This window comes from Ostrea edulis, chromosome 6, assembly GCF_947568905.1.
Source record: "Ostrea edulis chromosome 6, xbOstEdul1.1, whole genome shotgun sequence".
NCBI classification, from domain to species: domain Eukaryota; kingdom Metazoa; phylum Mollusca; class Bivalvia; order Ostreida; family Ostreidae; genus Ostrea; species Ostrea edulis.
Genome location: NC_079169.1, coordinates 634,954 through 655,907, shown reverse-complemented (window position 1 = coordinate 655,907; position 20,954 = coordinate 634,954). Strand labels below are relative to the sequence as shown.

Below are 20,954 nucleotides of genomic sequence, written 5' to 3'. Positions count from 1 at the left end.
GAAGTGAGCCAGGATTAAAAACTTTTCAATCATTATTTTCCAGAAATGTCTACAATTAAATGCATAATTAATTTGAAGCAAAATTAGAATTTATGTTATAAAAGTGGTATGTTATCAATCCTTTACTGGCTTCATACATATCAGTACATTTATATTTTTAACTCTGCTATTGAAATCATATATATCTTGTCGTATTTGAACATTATGATATGCCTAGTTATTTTTCTGTCGGGATCGATGTATTCATTATATACACCGGATGTGCTTAATGAAAGCTGGCGGGAATGTGGTTTCCTTTTCGACTGTGTAGTACTACGGTGTAACACAAACAGAATCGAGAAAGACTGCCGCTGCACTTATTATCAGATACTTTTTGGAGAGGTATTGATAGGAATTATACTCTTCATAATTGTCTTACGGTGTGACTTTTTTTGAGGGCGAAGCAAGAAAGTATTGGGCCTATATATTTATCCAAATTAACAGCAGGTTGGGAATACTTCCCCTATAGCAAGATATTCTCGCTAAAACGCGATTATCCTTCTCTAGCGAGAGTAAATATATCCCGTACAACAGAGAAAAACACACGTGGAGTAAATCATTTCGTGTTTCACGTGTAAAGAAGAAAAAGTGCTAAAATGTAGCAATGACAGGCAAAAAGTTGTAAAATCACACGTATTTTATATCAAAAGAAAGGTAAATTCACAAGGATTACAATGGTACAATTTTTTTCTCAGATCGCTTAACATATGTCAAAGATATGAGTATTTGAAAATATGCAAGTTTTAAACTTTTTTGCCAATTTTTTCAGTCATCCTCAAACTGAATAAAACACTTTAAAAACAATGTAATATGTTTTACGGCGTGACCATGTTTGAGGGCGAAGCAAAAAAGTTTGGGCATTTGTATCTATATCCAAAACAGGACAAAAACAACCTGAAGTTAGCACGCGGACGGAGCTGTATCGAAGCATTCTAATTTTGGACATTTGATCCACCTACATATTGAACACGGGAAATATAACGCAATTGATGTAAACAGTACTTTGTGACGTCAAATTCAACGTCGTTATTTAGCAAATTTACAAACATAGCGTTTGAACCACAACAAAAACATGGCGTTAATCGTGGAGTGATTATATATGATTAAGATTATAAGATTTACATGCTTTTACGGATTTTATGTAACATCTGAGAACGACGTGAACTAGGGTAGACGAGATTCAAAATGGAGGAATACATGTCCACGCGCTAATATTCGAATCGACGCCATTGGTACCAAACTTTTCAAGTTCCATAGGTATGGTTTAATTTTTCATTATTTTCCTATATTTTCCTTTTAAACATGTATATACGTATTACCTATAGGGAGAGCTCCACTCTCACGGCTCTTTGGGCCGTGAGAGGGCTTTGCCCTCTATCAACATTTATTTCAACTATCTAAAGCAAGAAATGCTTTTAATAAGAAACAAGTAAACAATCCATTAAATTTTAATTTTCAAGTTCCCCCGATTCTAGTGAAGTCGTTGTTCAGTTTGTGTAGATGGCAGGAGTACTTTATGTTGTACCATTCAGGAAAACAAGCCACCTAAAAAGATAATGATACTAATATTATTTTCATAAAGGAATTATAATTTTTTAAAATGCTAAATGGACATTCCATTGATACAATTATAACTACATGTATAATACCATAAATTCTATTTCATTTAATGTGGTAGTGTTTTCATTTTCCACATACAATTCAAATTATAATCCTGATTAATTAGGCAGCAGTAAAACATATGTCATATATATGAATCGAAGTTGTTTTATTCACATCATATCGATTTAAATTTTTTAAGTACAACTAAATAAATCAATGTGTCTATGATCTATACGGAGCTCGGACAGGTAACAAATCGACAAGAAGCCAGAGAGAGGAATACAGAAAAGAGAAAGTTTAAACAACTGCATGCAATTGGAACATTTTATTCATAATAAGGCCAAATAAAATTATATCTCTGTTTCCTGTTACATGTCAGAAAAAAATTGGGTAGGTAGGTAGGCTTTTTTTTTTTTGAATCAAGGAGTGTGTTGTACGAATTGTAGACACACAGTCCTCTACAAGTGCTAAAATAATTAATACTGGTTTTGTTTTCTTTTAATAAACAATCATTACAGTTTGTAATTCATTTATAAACATTAAAGGTCACTTTAGATCAACAACAACATCCAAAAGTCACTCCAAACTGCCGTACAATCTGACCACGACAGGTTTTTTGCCATCATTTTCACATTCATTACAAGAGGCAGGACAGACTTGTGCAGTTTTTTTAAGTTCTGTTTTTGAGTCTGCCCCAGTGCAGCCACAATGAGCACAGACATCAACTGGTCCTAAGGCAACGGTGTAGTAGGGTAGTTCAATAGGACTCTGACAGGTAATGTTCATCCGTGTAGTTAGCATGTTATACATGTGATGCTCATCTGGCAGCATAATTGTCCCACATGTATAGTCGAATTATGTGATGGCAACAGCCAGACTGCATAGCTGCCTCTCTGTTGTTAGCTAAAAAAGTCAACAAACAAGTTTCGTTTTACATTAAAGTACTTAAAAAGTAACATTAGACCATAATGAAGAAAAAAACCCTAAATTCCCATCTAATTTTTCTGAAAATTTGGAACAGGTATGCATTTCATTAAGGGGAGTTAAAATTAGGGTGGGAGGGGATGAGAATCTAAGAATTATTTTATTAAGACCTTTGTAAACTTTACTATTGGAATCAGATGAGACACATTTTACTACAGGCTAGTATTTACAAACTAGAACAGGCCTCATGCTTTGAAAATTGAAAATTTAACTGTCTCAAATGCAGAAATGTTTGTTTTGGCTATTTCTGCAAATTAATTTATTTAGACTCTTATTCTTTAGTAACAATTACCTTTTTCCGGCTGTAGACCACACGAGGCTTTCTACATTCTACGCAGTTAATTACTGCTCGTGCATTTTGAAGTCCCGGTTAATATCAGCAATTGTCAGGTTTGGGTTAACATCGGAAATATTATGGTCATCTGCCAATGTTTTGACAAGAAGACTGGAATTTTTGGGCAACACCCCATGATCAGATTGAAATACTTCTTCAAGTGTCGTTCTATCCTCAACCGTCTTAAGCACGGACTTTTCATCTTTATGGTGGCACTTCTTAAACCTAAGACCTAAGAGGCTGCTCACCAACAACATGTGGGCAGCCATGATGACCTTGATGAGCTCCCTTGAAATGTACCGGAAGTTGAGTACAAGCAAATTCGGAACCGTAATTGCCGATTTCCCGGTCGATTGGGGACATTTTTTTAACAACATTTTCGCCCAGTCGGGGGGTCAAGGCATCAGTCGGTCGGGTAACAGGAAACAGAGGTATAATTTTATTTGGCCTAAGCAAAACTGGAAACTGGGGAAAAAATAGGAATTGTACTAAATTTTACAAAAAATATAAGGGTACAAAAGGGGATTTAGGAACCATGCAAAGTCAATGGTGACTGAGAGACAACAAAGTCATCATACCACACTTTCTGGCCACCTTATTCAAATGTATGTTGGACATTCATACCAGTCCTCTTATCTTCACTTTCATTAACATTGAATTGAAAAGGACTCTTGTACAAGTTTTTAAACATTTGCAGTTAACTCCTGTGAAGTTAGATTTCTTCTCTTTGCCCCTCCACTTTCAGATTTGGTAATTCATTGAGAACTTCACTGATACTTGTTTTTGTTGAATGTGCTTTTCATGAGGGAGCTGCTTTTCAGATTTTTGTTGAAGCTTTCTCAACTTTTTTGTAATTCTTTAGATAATGATATTGTTGAGGATTTTGCAGACTTAATTAAGTTGGGTAGTAATGTCTTGAATAATTTCACATGAGGTTGGTACACTATGGCTGAAGGGCATCAATTTCACTGGGCAAAGTTCTACTAAATGGTTCTTCTACATGAAAATTTAAAGTAAATAAAAATAATACTGGGTATTTCTATCAACATTTAATGTGCCTACCAAAATGGTGTAGTTTCCTCCTATTCAATATCATATGCTTGGGCTTGGAGGCCTACTGTCACTCCTTGTATTGTCAGAGTCACTTGCGTGGTTCTGAGCTCTTGTAAAAAGAATGAGAAAACAGTTTAATGTTTTGTACAATCTAATATTTCAGATAAATCCTTTAGTAATTGCTAAAAAAAAATCTCAGCTAAGGTAAACTGTATAACAACATCATACAAGTTACTTTAAGTTAGCTGAGATTTTTTTCTAAAATCATTTGACATGCTATTAAATACAAAATATAGTAATAGATCTACTTGAAACTGTCTTAAAAGTGAATGTAGATCTTTTAATGTCATTTAGCATTATGCAAATCTGTAAAAGAAAAAGAATTCAATGTGAATAAATAAACACGCAAACCTGAGAGATACCCCATGTTTCTTCACTTTTCTTAGTTCCTGACAAAATTGCGACAATGAAGTTATCTGCCCCTGATTGAAAATGGCCCGATTTTTCTGCCATCTGTCACTGTTCATGTTCATTGTGCGCCTATGCGCTATGTTTTATTGTAGAAATCTATGTACCGAATTAAAGATTCGATATTTCCGCGTTTAATTATACCTGTCAAAGTACTGTCAAAAAGAACAGGGAAAGTAAGAGACACAGATAAACACAACCCGTTAGACGGGTTGTCATCTACTTTCACTTTTATTTTCCATATTTGGGCGTGGATCCACGTTCTTGAGCTGTTTTTAGAATCATCTATCTCTTACAAACTCAAACATTTAGATAACCTCTTCAAATCACATGTGTGTAATTTGCCTATTTATAACTGTGGTGTTTTCCTCCTCATGGCCGCCATTACGTCAAATATTTATTCGGAGAGGTACGCAATTTCCGTGTTTTGGAGCTGTTTACGAATCTGTTTCAAGAAATTATGAATGGAACAGGTACAATAAACTTCAAACTTTTCATATCTAACAAAATTTTGCTAGATAAGCGTGGACAAAATATATTTATTGACTGTTAAACACGACCTATTTAACATGTGGCAGAATGGGAAAGAGCCTTAAGTCGCGCATGCCAGTCATTGCTATAAAATGTCTGATACTTCTGCAAATATATTAGTCAAAACAAAAACACTCACGATGTGTATTGAATTTCAGACTGCTCCCCTCTTACGCAGCAACTTTGGTATGCAATTTCTTGACTATGTTGTCAATTTCATAGGAACAATTCTTCGCGTCATGTTGAGTGTGTGTCGCACTTATTCAGCAATGCACAGAATTTGCCATTACTTTCAATAAAGACACTGAAAACACCTGTTTATGGTAATGTTTATTTCTTGCTAAAGAGGGATAATCGCATTTTAGCGAGAATATCTCGCTAATGGGGAACCTGTTAACAGGTTGCGAACACTTCCCCTATTATAGCGAAGTCTTCTCGCTAAAACACACTCAACATGGCGCGAATTGTCTCTATAAAATTGACAACACAGTCAAGAAATTTCATATCAATGTTGCTGCTTAACAGGGAAAGAGGCTGAAATCCAATGCACATTGTGAGTTTTTTTGTTTTGATTTGTATATTTGCAAAGGTATCAGACAATTTAGCGCCTTTTCTTTGTTTTCACGTGAAACATGAAGAGATGTACTCCACGGGTGTTTTTCTTGGTTGTATGGGATATATTTACTCTTGCTAAAGAGGGATAATTGCGTTTTAGCGAGAAGATCTCGCTGTAGGGGAAGACCTGATAAACAGGACAAAAAATCTTCCGAAGTTGGCACCTAACTGTTAATTAGTACTGGGTATTGCGACCCGAAGATTGAATTTTGTTTTGCAATATATCACAATATTATAAAAATCTTAATGAAATCAAAGAAAAACAGTTATCTTCTGATATTTCTTTCATTCGACTTGAAATACTTTAAATAAACATTGACAAACGAATAGCTGAATCAAAAAATGGTTCCAAGTTAATAGATTTTTAGGCTATTTGTTCAGTTATTGCTGAAGCTCTTGGGCTCTTGCTAGGATATTTCAATTCAAATCCACCTCTCATCATTGCGGAAAATTAAACATGACCCGGGGGAGGGGGAGAAGTCGATACAGCCTGACACGATCCTGTTTGTTTTGGCTCGAATTGATGCTAACATTGCAGTGGTGCCTCCGCATTTGACTGGCTTGTAGTGCCACCGTTTTTATTACTACAATCACGTACAGGTCCGTGTTTGCCTTGCTCTCTATTCTTATAGGAGTTCTGAGATTGATCACTGTTCTCTATCTTCACCCATTTATACAGTCATATCTGTTACAACTATTTCATTTTGCACAGTATTAGTTAAATTCACCCAGGACAAGCAGACGAGTACCTTTTCCACACTCTGATATGGGAGTATATGTTAATATTCAGATTGTTTACATTTAGAGATAAAAGGACACCATGGCACAGTTTGCAGTAATTGAGCAAGCTAAAAAATCTCTGAAAACAGTGCAGGAATATATCAAGGTGGGTATGGAAACCACATTAGATGTTGCCCAGGATTTCGCAGATAGTAAAATTGGTGAGTATTATTACAAAGCAACATTCTGTTGACAATAAATGTCATATGTAGTAGGGATGGTGTCCATTACAAACTAATGTAATTGATTGAATTACAATTACTTTACCAAGATCTCCAGTTAAATTAGAATAGGCTTTTATAAATCATCAATTGCTTTAATTAAAACAGCTTTAAATCTTTTAAGATAGGAGTAAATTAAAGAAATAGAGGTTGAAAATTCCAAAAATTATTAAGCTGTTGCTTATAATGACCATACTCTTTTCTTTTCAGAGAGTGAGAAGGAAGTTGATATTTTGAAGAGTGTAATGAAAGACTATGTGCAGATGGAGAGGGATCTGGAGGACTTCATGCACTCTGTGGAAGACGTGACGAAGCAGGTTCACATTAATTAATGTTGTTGTGTTTCAATTCGCACTTGGTCCTATGTGTACTGATTTCGTACGTGCAGCAGATGATCAACCTCTTGTCAACTTTACTGTATGGATATATATAAATTTGTTTCATAAATCCTCCTCTAGAAGAAGAGGAGGGACATTTTATTTTGTATTTGGCAGTCAGTAAAGATTCATCACATTTCTTGGACAAATTTCACCATTTTGATCACCAAGACTTTTTGTATATATCTATTTATAGATTGTTGTCCATTATGTAAATTTCTGCAATATTGGATAAGGTTTAAGAAAAATTGTTCATTGACAGTATTGGCTTAAAGCTTGTGATGAAAGAAAGTCACATGCTTCTCATATTAGGTAGTTTCTCTAACCGTTTTGAAATGGATTTTAACATTTTGATAATGGTCTGTGTTATCAGTAATCAAAAGATTTGTCAGCAAGATAGTTGTGCTGCCATCACCAAAACTAAAGTGCTTGCATTTCTTTTGGCATTGTATCAGGCAGCCCAATGCGAGGAGACTGTTGATTTAGAGGACGAGGTCGAGAAGAAGCTAGAGGCCTACAGAAGCAAAAGTCAGAAGGTTCCTCTTGAAAACCATCATAAATTTGTGGACTTGGAAGAAAAAATTACAGATATACTTGAACCAGGTATTGCTCGTCTGCAAAATTGTCACTACAAAATAAAAAAAAAATTAACCAATATATTCCTGTCACCCACTGTCACTACAAAAATCAAACCAATATATTCCTGTCACCCACTGTCACTACAAAAATCAAACCAATATATTCCTGTCACCCACTGTCACTACAAAAATCAAACCAATATATTCCTGTCACCCACTGTCACTACAAAAATCAAACCAATATATTCCTGTCACCCACTGTCACTACAAAAATCAAACCAATATATTCCTGTCACCCACTGTCACTACAAAAATCAAACCAATATATTCCTGTCACCCACTGTCACTACAAAAATCAAACCAATATATTCCTGTCACCCACTGTCACTACAAAAATCAAACCGATATATTCCTGTCACCCACTGTCTCTACAAAAATCAAACCGATATATTCCTGTCACCCACTGTCACTACAAAAATCAAACCAATATATTCCTGTCACCCACTGTCACTACAAAAATCAAACCAATATATTCCTGTCACCCACTGTCTCTACAAAAATCAAACCGATATATTCCTGTCACCCACTGTCACTACAAAAATCAAACCAATATATTCCTGTCACCCACTGTCACTACAAAAATCAAACCAATATATTCCTGTCACCCACTGTCACTACAAAAATCAAACCAATATATTCCTGTCACCCACTGTCACTACAAAAATCAAACCAATATATTCCTGTCACCCACTGTCACTACAAAAATCAAACCAATATATTCCTGTCACCCACTGTCACTACAAAAATCAAACCAATATATTCCTGTCACCCACTGTCACTACAAAAATCAAACCAATATATTCCTGTCACCCACTGTCACTACAAAAATCAAACCAATATATTCCTGTCACCCACTGTCACTACAAAAATCAAACCAATATATTCCTGTCACCCACTGTCACTACAAAAATCAAACCAATATATTCCTGTCACCCACTGTCACTACAAAAATCAAACCAATATATTCCTGTCACCCACTGTCTCAGTCATCTGTTATATGCTCGTGGAACATATGGAATTATCGTGGAATTATGGTATGGCCTTGTCCATCTCTCCGGACCTTGTTCGTAGGAAACAGACTGAACCGTAAGCACCAGTATTTTACAACATGGTACATTTTATCACCATGTTGAGAGGAACATGCCCATTGTTTTTCAAGATCAAAGGTCAAGGTCGTAGTATCACTTAGGAAAACATTGTAGTCAGGATACAAACCAAACCGTAAGCTCCAGGATATTGCAACTTGGTACATTTGATCACCATGATGAGGTGTCTTTTGTTTTTCAATTTTAGAGGTCAGAGGTCAAGGTCGCAGTATTACTTAGTAGGAAAACCTTGTAGGCAGTATACAAACTGAACTGTTGGGGCTAGGACTGTCAGACTTGTACACATACACTTTATGCCAATTGGAGGATGCCTATTGTTTCTCATGGTCAAAGTTCAAGATCATGTCTGCTTTTACAAATTGAAATTGTTCAAATCATGACCCCCGTGGTAAGGGTTTGGCCACAATAGGAGGTCAAAGTTTTATATTGAAATATATAGGCAAAATCTTTAAAAATCTTCTTCTCAAGAACCACTGAGCCAGAAAAGCTGCTATTTACATGAAAGCTTTCTGACATAGTGCAGATTCAAGTTTGTTCAAATCATGGCCCCCGGAGGTAGGATGGGACCACAAGGGGGGATTAAAGTTTTACATACAAATATATAGGGAAAATCTTTTTCTCAATAACCACTGAGTCAGAAAAGCTGATATTTACAAGAAAACTTTCTGACATAGTGCAGATTCAAGTTTCTTCAAATCATGGCCCCCGGGGGTAGGATGGGGCCACAAGTGTGGGGGGGGGGGGGGGGTCAAAGTTTTACATACAAATATAGGAAAAAGCTTTAAAAATCTTCTTCTCAAGAACCATTGGGCCAAAGAAGTTGACATTTACATGAAAGCTTTCTGACATAGTGTAGATTCAAGTTTGCAAAGGGTAGTTTGGGCCATAATAGGGACTAAGGTTTTACATGCAAATATATATGGAAAGTCTTCAGATATGGGCCAAGGTGACTCAGGTGAGCGATGTGGCCCATGGGCCTCTTGTTCACAAATTGGCATTCCAATGTATCTTTATATATTATTAATTCTAACATATATACCAGCCCCAAACATTGCTATGTCAAATATAGATGTCACTTTCCTCTAATAACCCTCGGCAGGGCCCTTGCTGACCGTGTCGGTTTTCTAGTTAGTGTACAGAATGCATATTCATCAGGTTCATGTTGTTAGTAGAAGCACAGTGGTTGATTAATGATTAGTTCATTTTTATTTTTCATTGATTGTAAATGAGTTGACTTTGCTATAAGTGTGTATGTTGTAGAGATAAGACTTTAGCCCGTCATTGTTTTAACACATGCACATGATCTGTATTCTTTCTGTTACATTTTAACAGACAGACGAGTAGGAGCGGTTCCTCAAACATATACAGGTGACGAAGAAATGGTCCTGACCCAGTCTGACATCAACACCAGGTGTCCTTACACAGGGAAAGACATGGTCAACCCGGTCACCAACAAACACTGTGAGCACAACTATGACAGGGAGGGGATTTTACACTACATTAAAACCAAGAAAAATAGGGCAAAGTGAGTATATCTGGATAAAACCATGAAAAATAGGGCAAAGTGAGTATTTCTGGATAAAAGCAAGAAAAATATGACAAAGTTACTCAGTATTTCTGGATAAAAGCAAGAAAAATAGGGCAAAGTGAGTATTTCTGGATAAAAGCAAGAAAAATAGGGGAAAGTTACTCAGTATTTCTGGATAATAGCAAGAAAAATAGGACAAAGTGAGTATTTCTGGAGGGTTAGGGCACCTGAGTGACTCAGGTAACCTATTGTGATGTGTAGTTGTCCGGTGTCGTCCATTGTGTGTTCTTTTAATGGAATTCCTTTTGTTGAGGGGAACTTTATCACTGCATCCTTGTATCCTGAACGTGGAGTCAAAATCCTAAAACACAAGATGCAGTCTTTAGAAATCATCTTTGCTCTGGGACATCAAGCAGACAAACTTTGAATACTGACGATGAGCAAGGATGCCTAGAAATTCATGTCTCCTGGATCAGAGGTCCTGGTGTTAGGATAGCTTTAAGGTTCATATAGTGAAGATGAACTATCTTTTTGAAATCTTGAACAAGAGGCCCGTGGGCAACATCGCTCACCTGAGTCACCTTGAGCCATATTTAAAGATTTTCCCTATATATTTACATATAAAACTTTGATCCCTATTGTGGCCCCAACCTAACGCCAGGGGCCATGATATCTTCACTATGTCAGGAAGCTTTCATGTAAATGTAAACTTCTTTGGCCCAATGGTTCTTGAGATTTTTAAAGATTTTCTCTATATATTTGTATGTAAAACTTTCGGCCCCTATTGTGAGCCCCATCCTACCCCCAGGGGCCATGATTTTAACAAATTTAAATCTGCACTATGTCAGGAAGACTTCATGTAAATATAAACTTTTCTGGCCCAATTATTTTAGAGAAGATTTTTTCTACATTTGTATATAAAACTTCGATCCCTTATTGTGGCCCCATCCTACTCCTGGGGGTCATGATTTTAATAAATTTGAATCTGAACTATGTCAGAAACCTTTCATGTAAATTTGTACTTTCCTGGCCAAGTGGGTCTTAAAGGGACTGGTTCCAGGAATGTTTTGAAGCCTTATATTTTCACATTGAAAACAAAAGGTATCGGATAGTAAAATATAATCTATTCTACTTGTTGGGATATTTACTCCGTTACACCATGAATATCCTTTTTTTCCGCTTTTCATAGTTTTCCACATGTCGTGTAAATCGAGCTTGTTCAGTAGTTGTTTTAAAATTATAACACTTTTATCTGATTCATTTTCTGTTGAGCAATTAAGGTCACCACATATCAATAGATTATCAAAATTTGCTGTATATTTACTAATCCATTCTTTAGCCCGTTTAAAAAAATCACATCTATAATTGATATCGTTTGGAGCATATAAATTAACTAATGTAATAATTTTTTCATCATATGCTATGTTAACCATGAGTTTCCTGCCTTCATTAGATTTATGTATATTTAGTATTTTGAAATTCAAATCTTTATTAAATAATATTGAAACTCCTCTACTGAAAATTGAATCGGAAAAGCAATGTATTGATATACCTTTCCACCTTGCATCATAATTTAGTACATTTTTTTCAATATAGTGGGTTTCTTGCATAAATATTACATCAAAACAGCTATCATTAATCCAGGTATAAAATTTTATACGTTTTTCTGCAGTATTTAAACCCCTGCAGTTCACTGAAATAATATTTAACTTGTTCATGCGTATGACTGACTAGCGTTTTTTTTTTTTTTTTTTTTTTTTTGTTTTTGTTTGGTAGACTTAACTCTGTTTTTTGCCCTGCTTGTTTCTTGTTGATCTAGAGGAATTGTTGGTAGCTGAATTTTCGTCTGTACGCTGCAATTTGGCTGCCATGCCGTCGAGGATACGTCCAAGCTTATTTTCACCTGGCCAATGTTGCATTAGAGTATGAGATGTTCCGGTCACGTTCAGCCCGCTACCCCAATAAGTATCCCACGTCGATTCCACCAGAATATCGGATTTTCTGATTTTTTTTAAAGCACTTCTGAATTGTGAACAATGCTGTAGTTTAGATTCCAGTATTTCCCGCATAACGGAGTCTTTAGATGTAATCCAAGCATCAGATTCCAGGACCTGACCTCCTACACGTTTGGCATCTAAGGCGGTTTCAGCTTTACTTACGGCTTCTGCACGGTTAAGATCACCAGAACGTAAGGATTTGATGTGTTGGAAAGCATGTTCGGCTGAAGGATATGTTTGCCCAAAAACCTTTAACTCAGTAGGGAAGAAATTTGAAAGAGGGTTATCTTTTCCAGAGAAGCATACTATGTCCTCCTGGTGAGTGACATATGATCTGCATTTATCCGATCCCGGAAAGTGACTTGGTAGCTTGCATATTCTACAACTCTGCTCGAATTCGCAAGCATTTTTGTAATGGTCATCTGCCCAGCAGTTTGTGCACTGCTTCTTTCGTTCCCGTAGGGGTTGGCCTTTGTGAGATATGGTACAGCGTAAACCTGCACATGACGCAGAGCGTGGAAGGAATTTTCCATTCTCTAGAGGCGACATATACACAAAACGATTTCCATTTAATATTTCAGTCATTCTGTGGGTTTTAGGATGTCTGATTTTTTCATATTTGATATCACTTGTTAATTCTACTCCTAGACCTAAGCCTTTGAGCATCTTTTTAATACATGAATCTTCAACCGATAGAGGTATACCTTTAATTAGGACTCGAACAACTTTCTCATCAGGAGAGTCTGTACCCGCAGAGAATGGGTTCGTGTCATAAACCTGGATTGATCTGCTTCCAAGTGAGAATCCTTCAGTAACTAATTTCGATCTACTCTCCGCAGACTTTATGTAGATCCTCCACAGATCTCTATCTCTTTGTACACATATCACATCCGAGACTGTTGCGCTCGCGGCTTCTGCAATGTCAAAGTCGGTGAAATATTTACTTTTTGTTGTTTGAATGTCTCTGTTCCGCATATAAACTGGCTTAAGAGTTTGTGTCCACTCCATAATTTCGTTATCTTAGACACTATGAGACTCTGAAACGCCGTTCGAAAAACACAGGCACCGTGAGTAGATTGTGAACACCTATTCACGCTCAGCACAGGTGTAAATTCACAAAAACAGTCCAAAAACAAGATCACCTTGAGAAATTGTGTCAAGAGTCAAGAAATATATTCACTATCTATCCAAACTCCAAACTCTGAGAAAATCGCATTAATTTCTCGAATTAAAGAGTGAAAATGACGGTCAAATTGACGGAGCAAAAAAAGTACGTCCGTACCTTAGCTCATCACGTGACTTCTCAAACGGTACTAGAATGTCTGATCATAAGTGTTTAATTTTTTCTTTGATTGTAAATGAAAACCTTAGAGGTCCAGGATACTGGAAATTTAACACATCTTTAATTGAAAATGAAACCTTCATGAACGAAATGAATACATTCCTGAAAAACTATAATTTCGATAAAGAAAATGCACTAGATTCATGGGAAAATTTGAAAAGGAATATAAAAACAAAATGTATAAATTTATCGAAAAATATATCTAAATCTTACAAAAACAAAATAAATTCTATTCAAGGAGAAATAAGTAAGATAGAAGACTTGCCATATGAAAAAATAGATATGAATAGAAAAAGAAAATTAGAAAATGAATTGACAGAATTAATAAACAAAAAGGCAAAAGGTGCACAGGTAAGATCAAGGGCAAAATGGATTGAAGAGGGAGAAAGAAATACCTCTTATTTTTTAAATTTAGAAAAGAGACGACAAATATCAAATGTGATAAAATCATTAAAAAATGAAAAAGGTACAGTTTTTGATGAAGATGAAATATTAGATTCTACATGCAATTTTTATGAAAAATTGTATACATCAAATAATGAAAATGATAATAAAGTGAATGAATATTTAAGTAATATACAATTAGAATATAGTCTAAATGATGAAGAAAAAAATGAATTAGACACCCTTCCCTCACTATCAGAATGTACAGAAACAGTATTCATTATGAAAAAAAATAAATCACCCGGATCTGATGGATTACCGTGTGAATTCTATCAAACTTTCTGGGAAAACATAAAACAACATTATTATTGCACTCTTCAAGAGATCTTCCAAAAGTATACAATGACATATTCACAAAGACTATCTTTAATTACTCTCTTATTTAAAAAAGGAGACCCGCAGAGTCTTAACAATTATAGGCCTATTAGTCTTACAAATACTGATTATAAAATAATAGCTTTTCTTTTAGCTAATAGACTACAAAAAGTGTTGGATAAAGCAATACATGTTAATCAATCAGCTTATATAAAAGGGAGAAATATAGCTCTGAATGCAAGGTTAATTATTGATATTTTTGAATATTGTGAAGAAAATGATATAGAATCAATAATGTTATTTCTTGATTTCCAAAAAGCGTTCGACTCTGTGGAATGGAACTTCATGACGAAAGTTCTTAAAAAATTTAACTTTGGCGAAAACTTTCTCAAATGGGTCAACATACTATACAATAAACCTATATTTAAAATAAAAAATAATGGATGGATGTCCAAAACATGCAATATGCAGAGAGGTATAAGACAAGGATGTCCCATCTCTGCAATATTATTTCTTTTTGTTATAGAAATATTAGCGGTAAATATTAGATCGAATTCAAATATTAATGGATTTCAAAAACCAGGAATGACTAACAGTATTAAGATTATACAACATGCAGATGATTGTACTCTTCCTCTAAAAGATGAAACCTCTCTAGAACATTCTTTAAAAGTCATAGCAAAATTCAGCAATGTTTTGGGTATGTATTTAAATATGTCAAAAACAGAATGTATATTAACGGGTCCTCACAAATATCATTATAAACAAATTAGAAATGTTAACGTAAACAATGATAGCATAAAAACTCTTGGAATTTATATAGGACACAACAAAGAAATATGTTATAAAAACAATTGGACAAAAATTGTAGATGACTTAGAAAAACTGTTTGAATCATGGAAAAAAAGAAACCTAACCATTTTTGGTAAAGTTTGTGTCATCAATAGCCTAGCAATATCAAAGATTATATATGTTGGATCAGTTCTGAGCTTTCCAAATGAAGAAGTAATTAAGAAATTTCAAAGTTTGTTATATAACTATATATGGAACAAAAGAGATAGAATTAAAAGAAATACACAGATTGGAAATGTCCTAAAGGGAGGCATTGGAATTGTCGATGTATCTTTGAAATTAAAATCCATAAAAGTATCTTGGATAAACAGGATTTCAAGCGAGAGAAACTCTCTATTCTTTTTTGTAGATAGTTTGTGCAAAGAAAGAGACTTTGATTTTGAATATCTATGTAAAACAAATATTACGAAATCAAATGATTATCAAATAATGGAACATTTTCCTCTATTCTACAAGGAAATGCTTGTATTTTTCAACGAATGTAAAAAAAATAAAAAACAATTTTATCTGAATGCATTATTGAAAGAACCGTTGTGGTGTAATAAAAATTTTATGTACAAAAACAAGCCAATATTTTTTCATAATTGGCTGAGGAGCGGTTTTAAATTTTTGAATGATATTGTAAATGAAAATGGCATAAAACCTTTGGAATGGTTTGATGACAAACTTATATGTAAAAAAAACTGGATGTGTGAATATATGATTATAAAAACAGTTATAACAAAAACCTTCAAAAGTTATGAATATTCAAATATACGATACGAAAACATTTTTCATGGGAGTACATCATACGATTTATTATGTAAAGGACATGTTAAAGTGTGTGATATCAATTCAAAGTTGATTTACGAAATTCTTTGTCATGAAAAATTTATACCTCCATTACACCAAACATATTACGGAAAGGTTTTTGAAATAACAAAAACGGCTTGGAAATCTATTTATGAACAAAAAATCTTATCCATAAGAGACAGAAGTATATCAGAATTTAATTATAAATTATTAAATAATCTATTGTGTAACAGAGAATTGCTGAAGAAATGGAAGATAGTAGAAAATGATTTTTGTGTCTTTTGCAGAGATGCTAAAGAAAACAATGAACATCTTATCTTAAAATGTAAAAATGTTTCTCATATATGGGACATTGTTAAACAAATTTTAAAATTTGATATATCGTGGAAAACAATTGTGATAGGATTTTACTATGAAAACAATGAAAAGACACTCTTTTTGAATAGCATAATATCTCTTATTGCCTGTAAAATATACAAGTATAAAATGTATTGTAGATTAGATAACAAAGACGAAAAACCTCAAGAAATATGTAACCACATAAAAAGTAAATTGAATTTTTATACAGAAGTGTACACAAAAATTCAGGATAAAAAATATGCTAAAGTTATGAAAGCAATTAAAGACAAATTGTAATTTATACACCTTTGCAGGTATGACTTTTTATAATATGAAACCTGACAAATATCTGACTATGCACATTTTTAACTATGTTACAATGTGAGTTTATTTTGAACAATTTGAATTGATTACAAACAACTATATTTCTATATCAAATAAAATTTTGTAATAAAAAAAAAAAAAAAAAAAAAAAGGGACTGGTTCATGATTTTTGAACAAAATATTTTTTATTTTTGATGTTAAACATTAAAAGTACAACTCTTAATATTGACAACCAAAATTTTGACCTTCTGAATGTAAGAATAAAGGCTATATTCTACACTTAGATCTGTGTTATGTAAACAAAGACTCAAGTCTTTTTATGTATACAAACAAACAAGTAAATATTAATTTTGTAATATATAGCATCTTAAGTCTGCATAGTCACAAATTTTAACTTTTACACGAAGAATGCTTGAAATGTGAAAGATATAATAAACTTAGATCAAAATCCATTTCTTTTGAAAATTTCGTAAACAATAAGATACTGCGATCTTTGTTTACAAACAAATAATTAACTCTCTAAATTGAGCTTCTGTGATCAATGTATAACCTTAATTTTTATGTGAAATCTTTTAAACATATTAGGCAGTAGATTTTGATCATTAAAAGTGAAAAATAAAATTTTGGGGACAATCATGAATCAGTCCCTTTAAGATTTTTAAAGATTTCCCATATTTATTCCCATGCGAAATTTTGATCCCCTATTGTGGGCCCAACCTACCCCGGGGGCCATGATTTGAACAAACTTGAATCTGCACTATGTCAGGAAGCTTTCATGTAAATTTCAGCTCCTCTGGCTCAGTGGTTCTTCAGAAGATTTTGAAATTACCCCACCCTATTTTGTAATTATCTCCCCTTTGAAGGAGGCATTGCCCTTCATTTGAACAAATTTGAAAGCCCTTTACCCAAGGATGCTTTTGGCCAAGTTTGGTTGGAATTTGCCTAGTGGTTCTGGAGAAGTCAAAAATGTGAAAAGTTTACAGACTACGGACAACAGGCAATCGGAAAAGCTCACTTGAGCTTTCAGCTCAGGTGAGCTAAAACCTGAATGCATGGTGATGTAGAGCAGGAAAGGCCTCAACCAAAATTGTAAATTTCATGATCACCTGGGAATAGGTTTGGACTCCAGGGTTGGGTCAAACTTGGTATATATAGTGTATATGTAAAACATTTAAATAAAAGTATCTTTAATGCAATTGATACTAAATTAATGGATATTTAGAAAGAGCAGGCAGTCCTTTACCAAATAGTAAATTCCATGATCCCAGAGGTTAAGAGTTTGGTTCCAGGATGGGGCCAAACTTATTATAGTCTTCATCATTTGAAAGACTTCTTTAATTTTGCTGATATGGTATAAAAGCTAAATGCCTATTTAGGAAAAGCAGAAAAGGATGTACAGTCCCAAAATTGACTTTCACAACCCCAGGGTTTTGACTAGGGCAGGTCGAAAATGGTCATATAGTGTTGATATACTATATATATAATATATATTACTGACTTGTATGTAAAGTCTTTCATCTGTATGGACACTTTCGGGGGATTTGTGTTTTGAGAAATACCGCTATGGAATATTAGAATTTAGATTAGATATATAGAAGAGGAAAATTATTAGAGATTTCGCAGCCCTAGGCGCCCTGGGCCTAGTGATTCTTTTAACAAATACTCAGGGGACTGATAAGGCCTGTGAACCTCTTGTATTTTATTTCTTTGAAACACTTTGACAAGCAAGTGGTTGTTCAGTTTGACATACTTGTAAAAGTTCTATTTTTAAAAGATGAGTTATAGATTGTAAAATATAGATATGGACAAGTTGTAAAATATAGATATGTACAAGTTGTAAAATATAGATATGTACAAGTTGTAAAATATAGACTTGTGTAAGAAACATAGAGATATAAATTAGAATTATTATTTTTAAACTTTTATATTGTTCTATCATATTGGTAATACCATAGAGAGAAAAAAACCTGAATTACATTTTTGCATACATAAAATTTTGAATTTGCAGGCAATACTATTAGTATATATTCATTTATTAGACTTTCATTGTGAAGCTCAATTTGTTCTAAATTTATACACAGGTGCCCCGTAGCTGGGTGTATGAATGAAAACCCCATTCAGAAGGACGATTTAGTTGAGAATAAAGAACTCAGGAGATACATCGAGAGGAAAATACGCCAAGAAAAGAGAGCGAAGAAAACAAGTTGATGACGTTCAGAGAAATTATATACCAGTCTATCTATATCAAAGGTCATTGAAGATGCAATTGTTCATTTGCTTTAGGGGCCATTGTTATAAACAATGAACATTTAACTGGTGCCCGTACTCTGCTATATTGGATATTAAAGGTTGACGAAAACCAATTTTATGTTTTACATCAAGTAAATTATTGAGGATGCGGGAAAATACACAAATTCTAAATAGTGACTAGGATAAAAGATGTTACGGTATTAAATTTGTAGCCATCCAAATATATAAAGTAGTTTTATCGGTGTGAAATAAAACTCCCAGAAGGTTAGACAGATTCACATGTATCATGTCCTTGCCAATTCAATTTTCATTCCGGAAACCGAAATGTTGAAATACAGTATCTTAGATTTTGGCATAAGAATTTACGCTGCGTTTAGTTTTATATTTGACATTTCTGATTGGACCAACTTTTGAACAACTGCATTGTGCAGTTGATGTGATGCATAGAATTTTTTTTTTAGGTCAGCTTTAAGAAAAATCAAACGTGTGTATATTTTGTGCAATATACTATTCTCTGGTGAAGAAAAATCAAACATTGTTACATGTTTTATCCTTTACTGTCTTTTAAGGAGGTAGGAATGTGTTGTACCCCAAGTTTTATAGATAATAGACAGTCTGTCAAAAAAATTAAATTGGGAATAATAAATTTTACAATATATGATCTATTTGTTGTGTTTTGAAATGAATTATTTAGATGTTCAAGATTTTTTGGTCACCGGAGTCACTTAGATGACCTATTGATATCGGTCTTCGTCCACTGTTTTGTTAAACAATTGAATATTTTAAACTTCTTGATTACTACCATTCCAATACTTCAAATTTAGTATGAAGCATCTATGGGACAATGGAAACAATAATTTAAGGACTTCTGCACCCTTGAGGTCTTAGGAGTGGGGCAAAAATTTACCAATTTTCAACATTCTCTACAACCACACATTAATTTTGTTAGAAAAACTAGATACATAGCCATGTTGAGCAGGAAAGCTTCTCCCAAAATTGTAAATTTCATGATCCCCCGTGGAAGTGGTCAGACTCCAGGACAGGGCCAAAACTTGGTACCCAACATCTTTAATGCTATTGAAACTAAAATTGAAGGTAAATGGGATAATGTAGTATTTAGAAGGAGTCGGTATACATTTAATTGTAAATTTCGAGATCTTGGGCCAGGGGCCAAAATTATGATGATTATTGCCTTTTAAGGAGGTATGCTACACCAGAGAAATTTGATGTAGATGAAAAGTGGAGGATATGTACAACAATATTTTGAAGTTGAAAATTTTCAAATTTATTAGATTTTGTCAAAAAATACAGTTTTAGTAGAAGGTAATCTGAAATTTTTTTTACAGTAAACCCCTGCTGACTCGAACATGCGACCTACAATTCAGCAGTCAGTATTCTAACCTACTGAGCTACTCGGCTTGGTATTTAAATGGGAAAGGAAAAGTCAAATATTGCTGATATCGATTTTTTCATCTATGTTTTTATAGGAAGTCGGCCATTATGACGATGTAGAGTACTACCTTAAGTTGCATTTGAAAGACATCTTTAATTTTCTGATACTGTAAAGCACTATTGATGAATATTGAGGTAAAGCAGAAAGGAATGTACCAAAATGGTGAATTTAACAATCCCAGGATTCAGACTTTGGGTTGGGTCCAAAGTGTCATGGACTTTTATTTCGGTATTACAATTTTTGACCTTGGTCATACACTCTGGATTTCCATGTTTGTCTTAAGGGGGGTTACAACATTTATTTCCATATGAACACATACACGTATGTGAATATATGATGACAAAACATAAGTATATTATTGATGTCAAGCATAAGTATATGGTAAACATATCTAGATCTTTGATATCGTATCTAATATATCACATCACATAATCATCTTGGCCTATATGTATATATTTTGTGTCGTTTTCCAAGAGATGGAGAAGAATTAAAAGATCATCAATAATAAAGGACCATTTCTTCCAGTTGGTATTGAAATGTATAATTTTATTAGTTTCATATGCAATTTGC

The 20,954-nt window shown here is 34.0% G+C and overlaps 1 protein-coding gene across 4 annotated transcripts; it reads left to right on the top strand.

The window, feature by feature from the left end:
• Nucleotides 1-245: 245 nt before the first annotated feature.
• Nucleotides 246-19,592, top strand: LOC125683823 (E3 SUMO-protein ligase NSE2-like). Of its 4 annotated transcripts, none has more exons than XM_056141182.1 (6): nucleotides 246-381; nucleotides 6,432-6,567; nucleotides 6,838-6,944; nucleotides 7,460-7,607; nucleotides 10,081-10,273; nucleotides 18,763-19,592. In XM_056141182.1, the coding sequence occupies exons 2-6, from the start codon at nucleotides 6,447-6,449 to the stop codon at nucleotides 18,887-18,889; spliced, it is 696 nt and encodes a 231-aa protein (XP_055997157.1). In that variant the 5' UTR covers nucleotides 246-381; nucleotides 6,432-6,446; the 3' UTR covers nucleotides 18,890-19,592. The 4 variants fall into 4 exon arrangements, with proteins under 4 accessions (XP_055997157.1, XP_055997158.1, XP_055997156.1 ...); XM_056141183.1 differs by having other exon boundaries at nucleotides 249-381; nucleotides 6,417-6,567; XM_056141181.1 differs by lacking the exon at nucleotides 246-381 and adding an exon at nucleotides 922-1,296.
• Nucleotides 19,593-20,954: the final 1,362 nt, after the last annotated feature.

What these genes read in the sequence shown, in the direction of transcription:
- LOC125683823 (XM_056141182.1), top strand. Translation starts at nt 6,447, where the DNA reads ATGGCACAGTTTGCAGTAATTGAGCAAGCTAAAAAATCTCTGAAAACA. An exon ending in TTTCGCAGATAGTAAAATTG is followed by an intron (nt 6,568 to 6,837) that starts GTGAGTATTATT and finishes TTTTCTTTTCAG; the next exon opens with AGAGTGAGAAGGAAGTTGAT. An exon ending in TGGAAGACGTGACGAAGCAG is followed by an intron (nt 6,945 to 7,459) that starts GTTCACATTAAT and finishes GCATTGTATCAG; the next exon opens with GCAGCCCAATGCGAGGAGAC.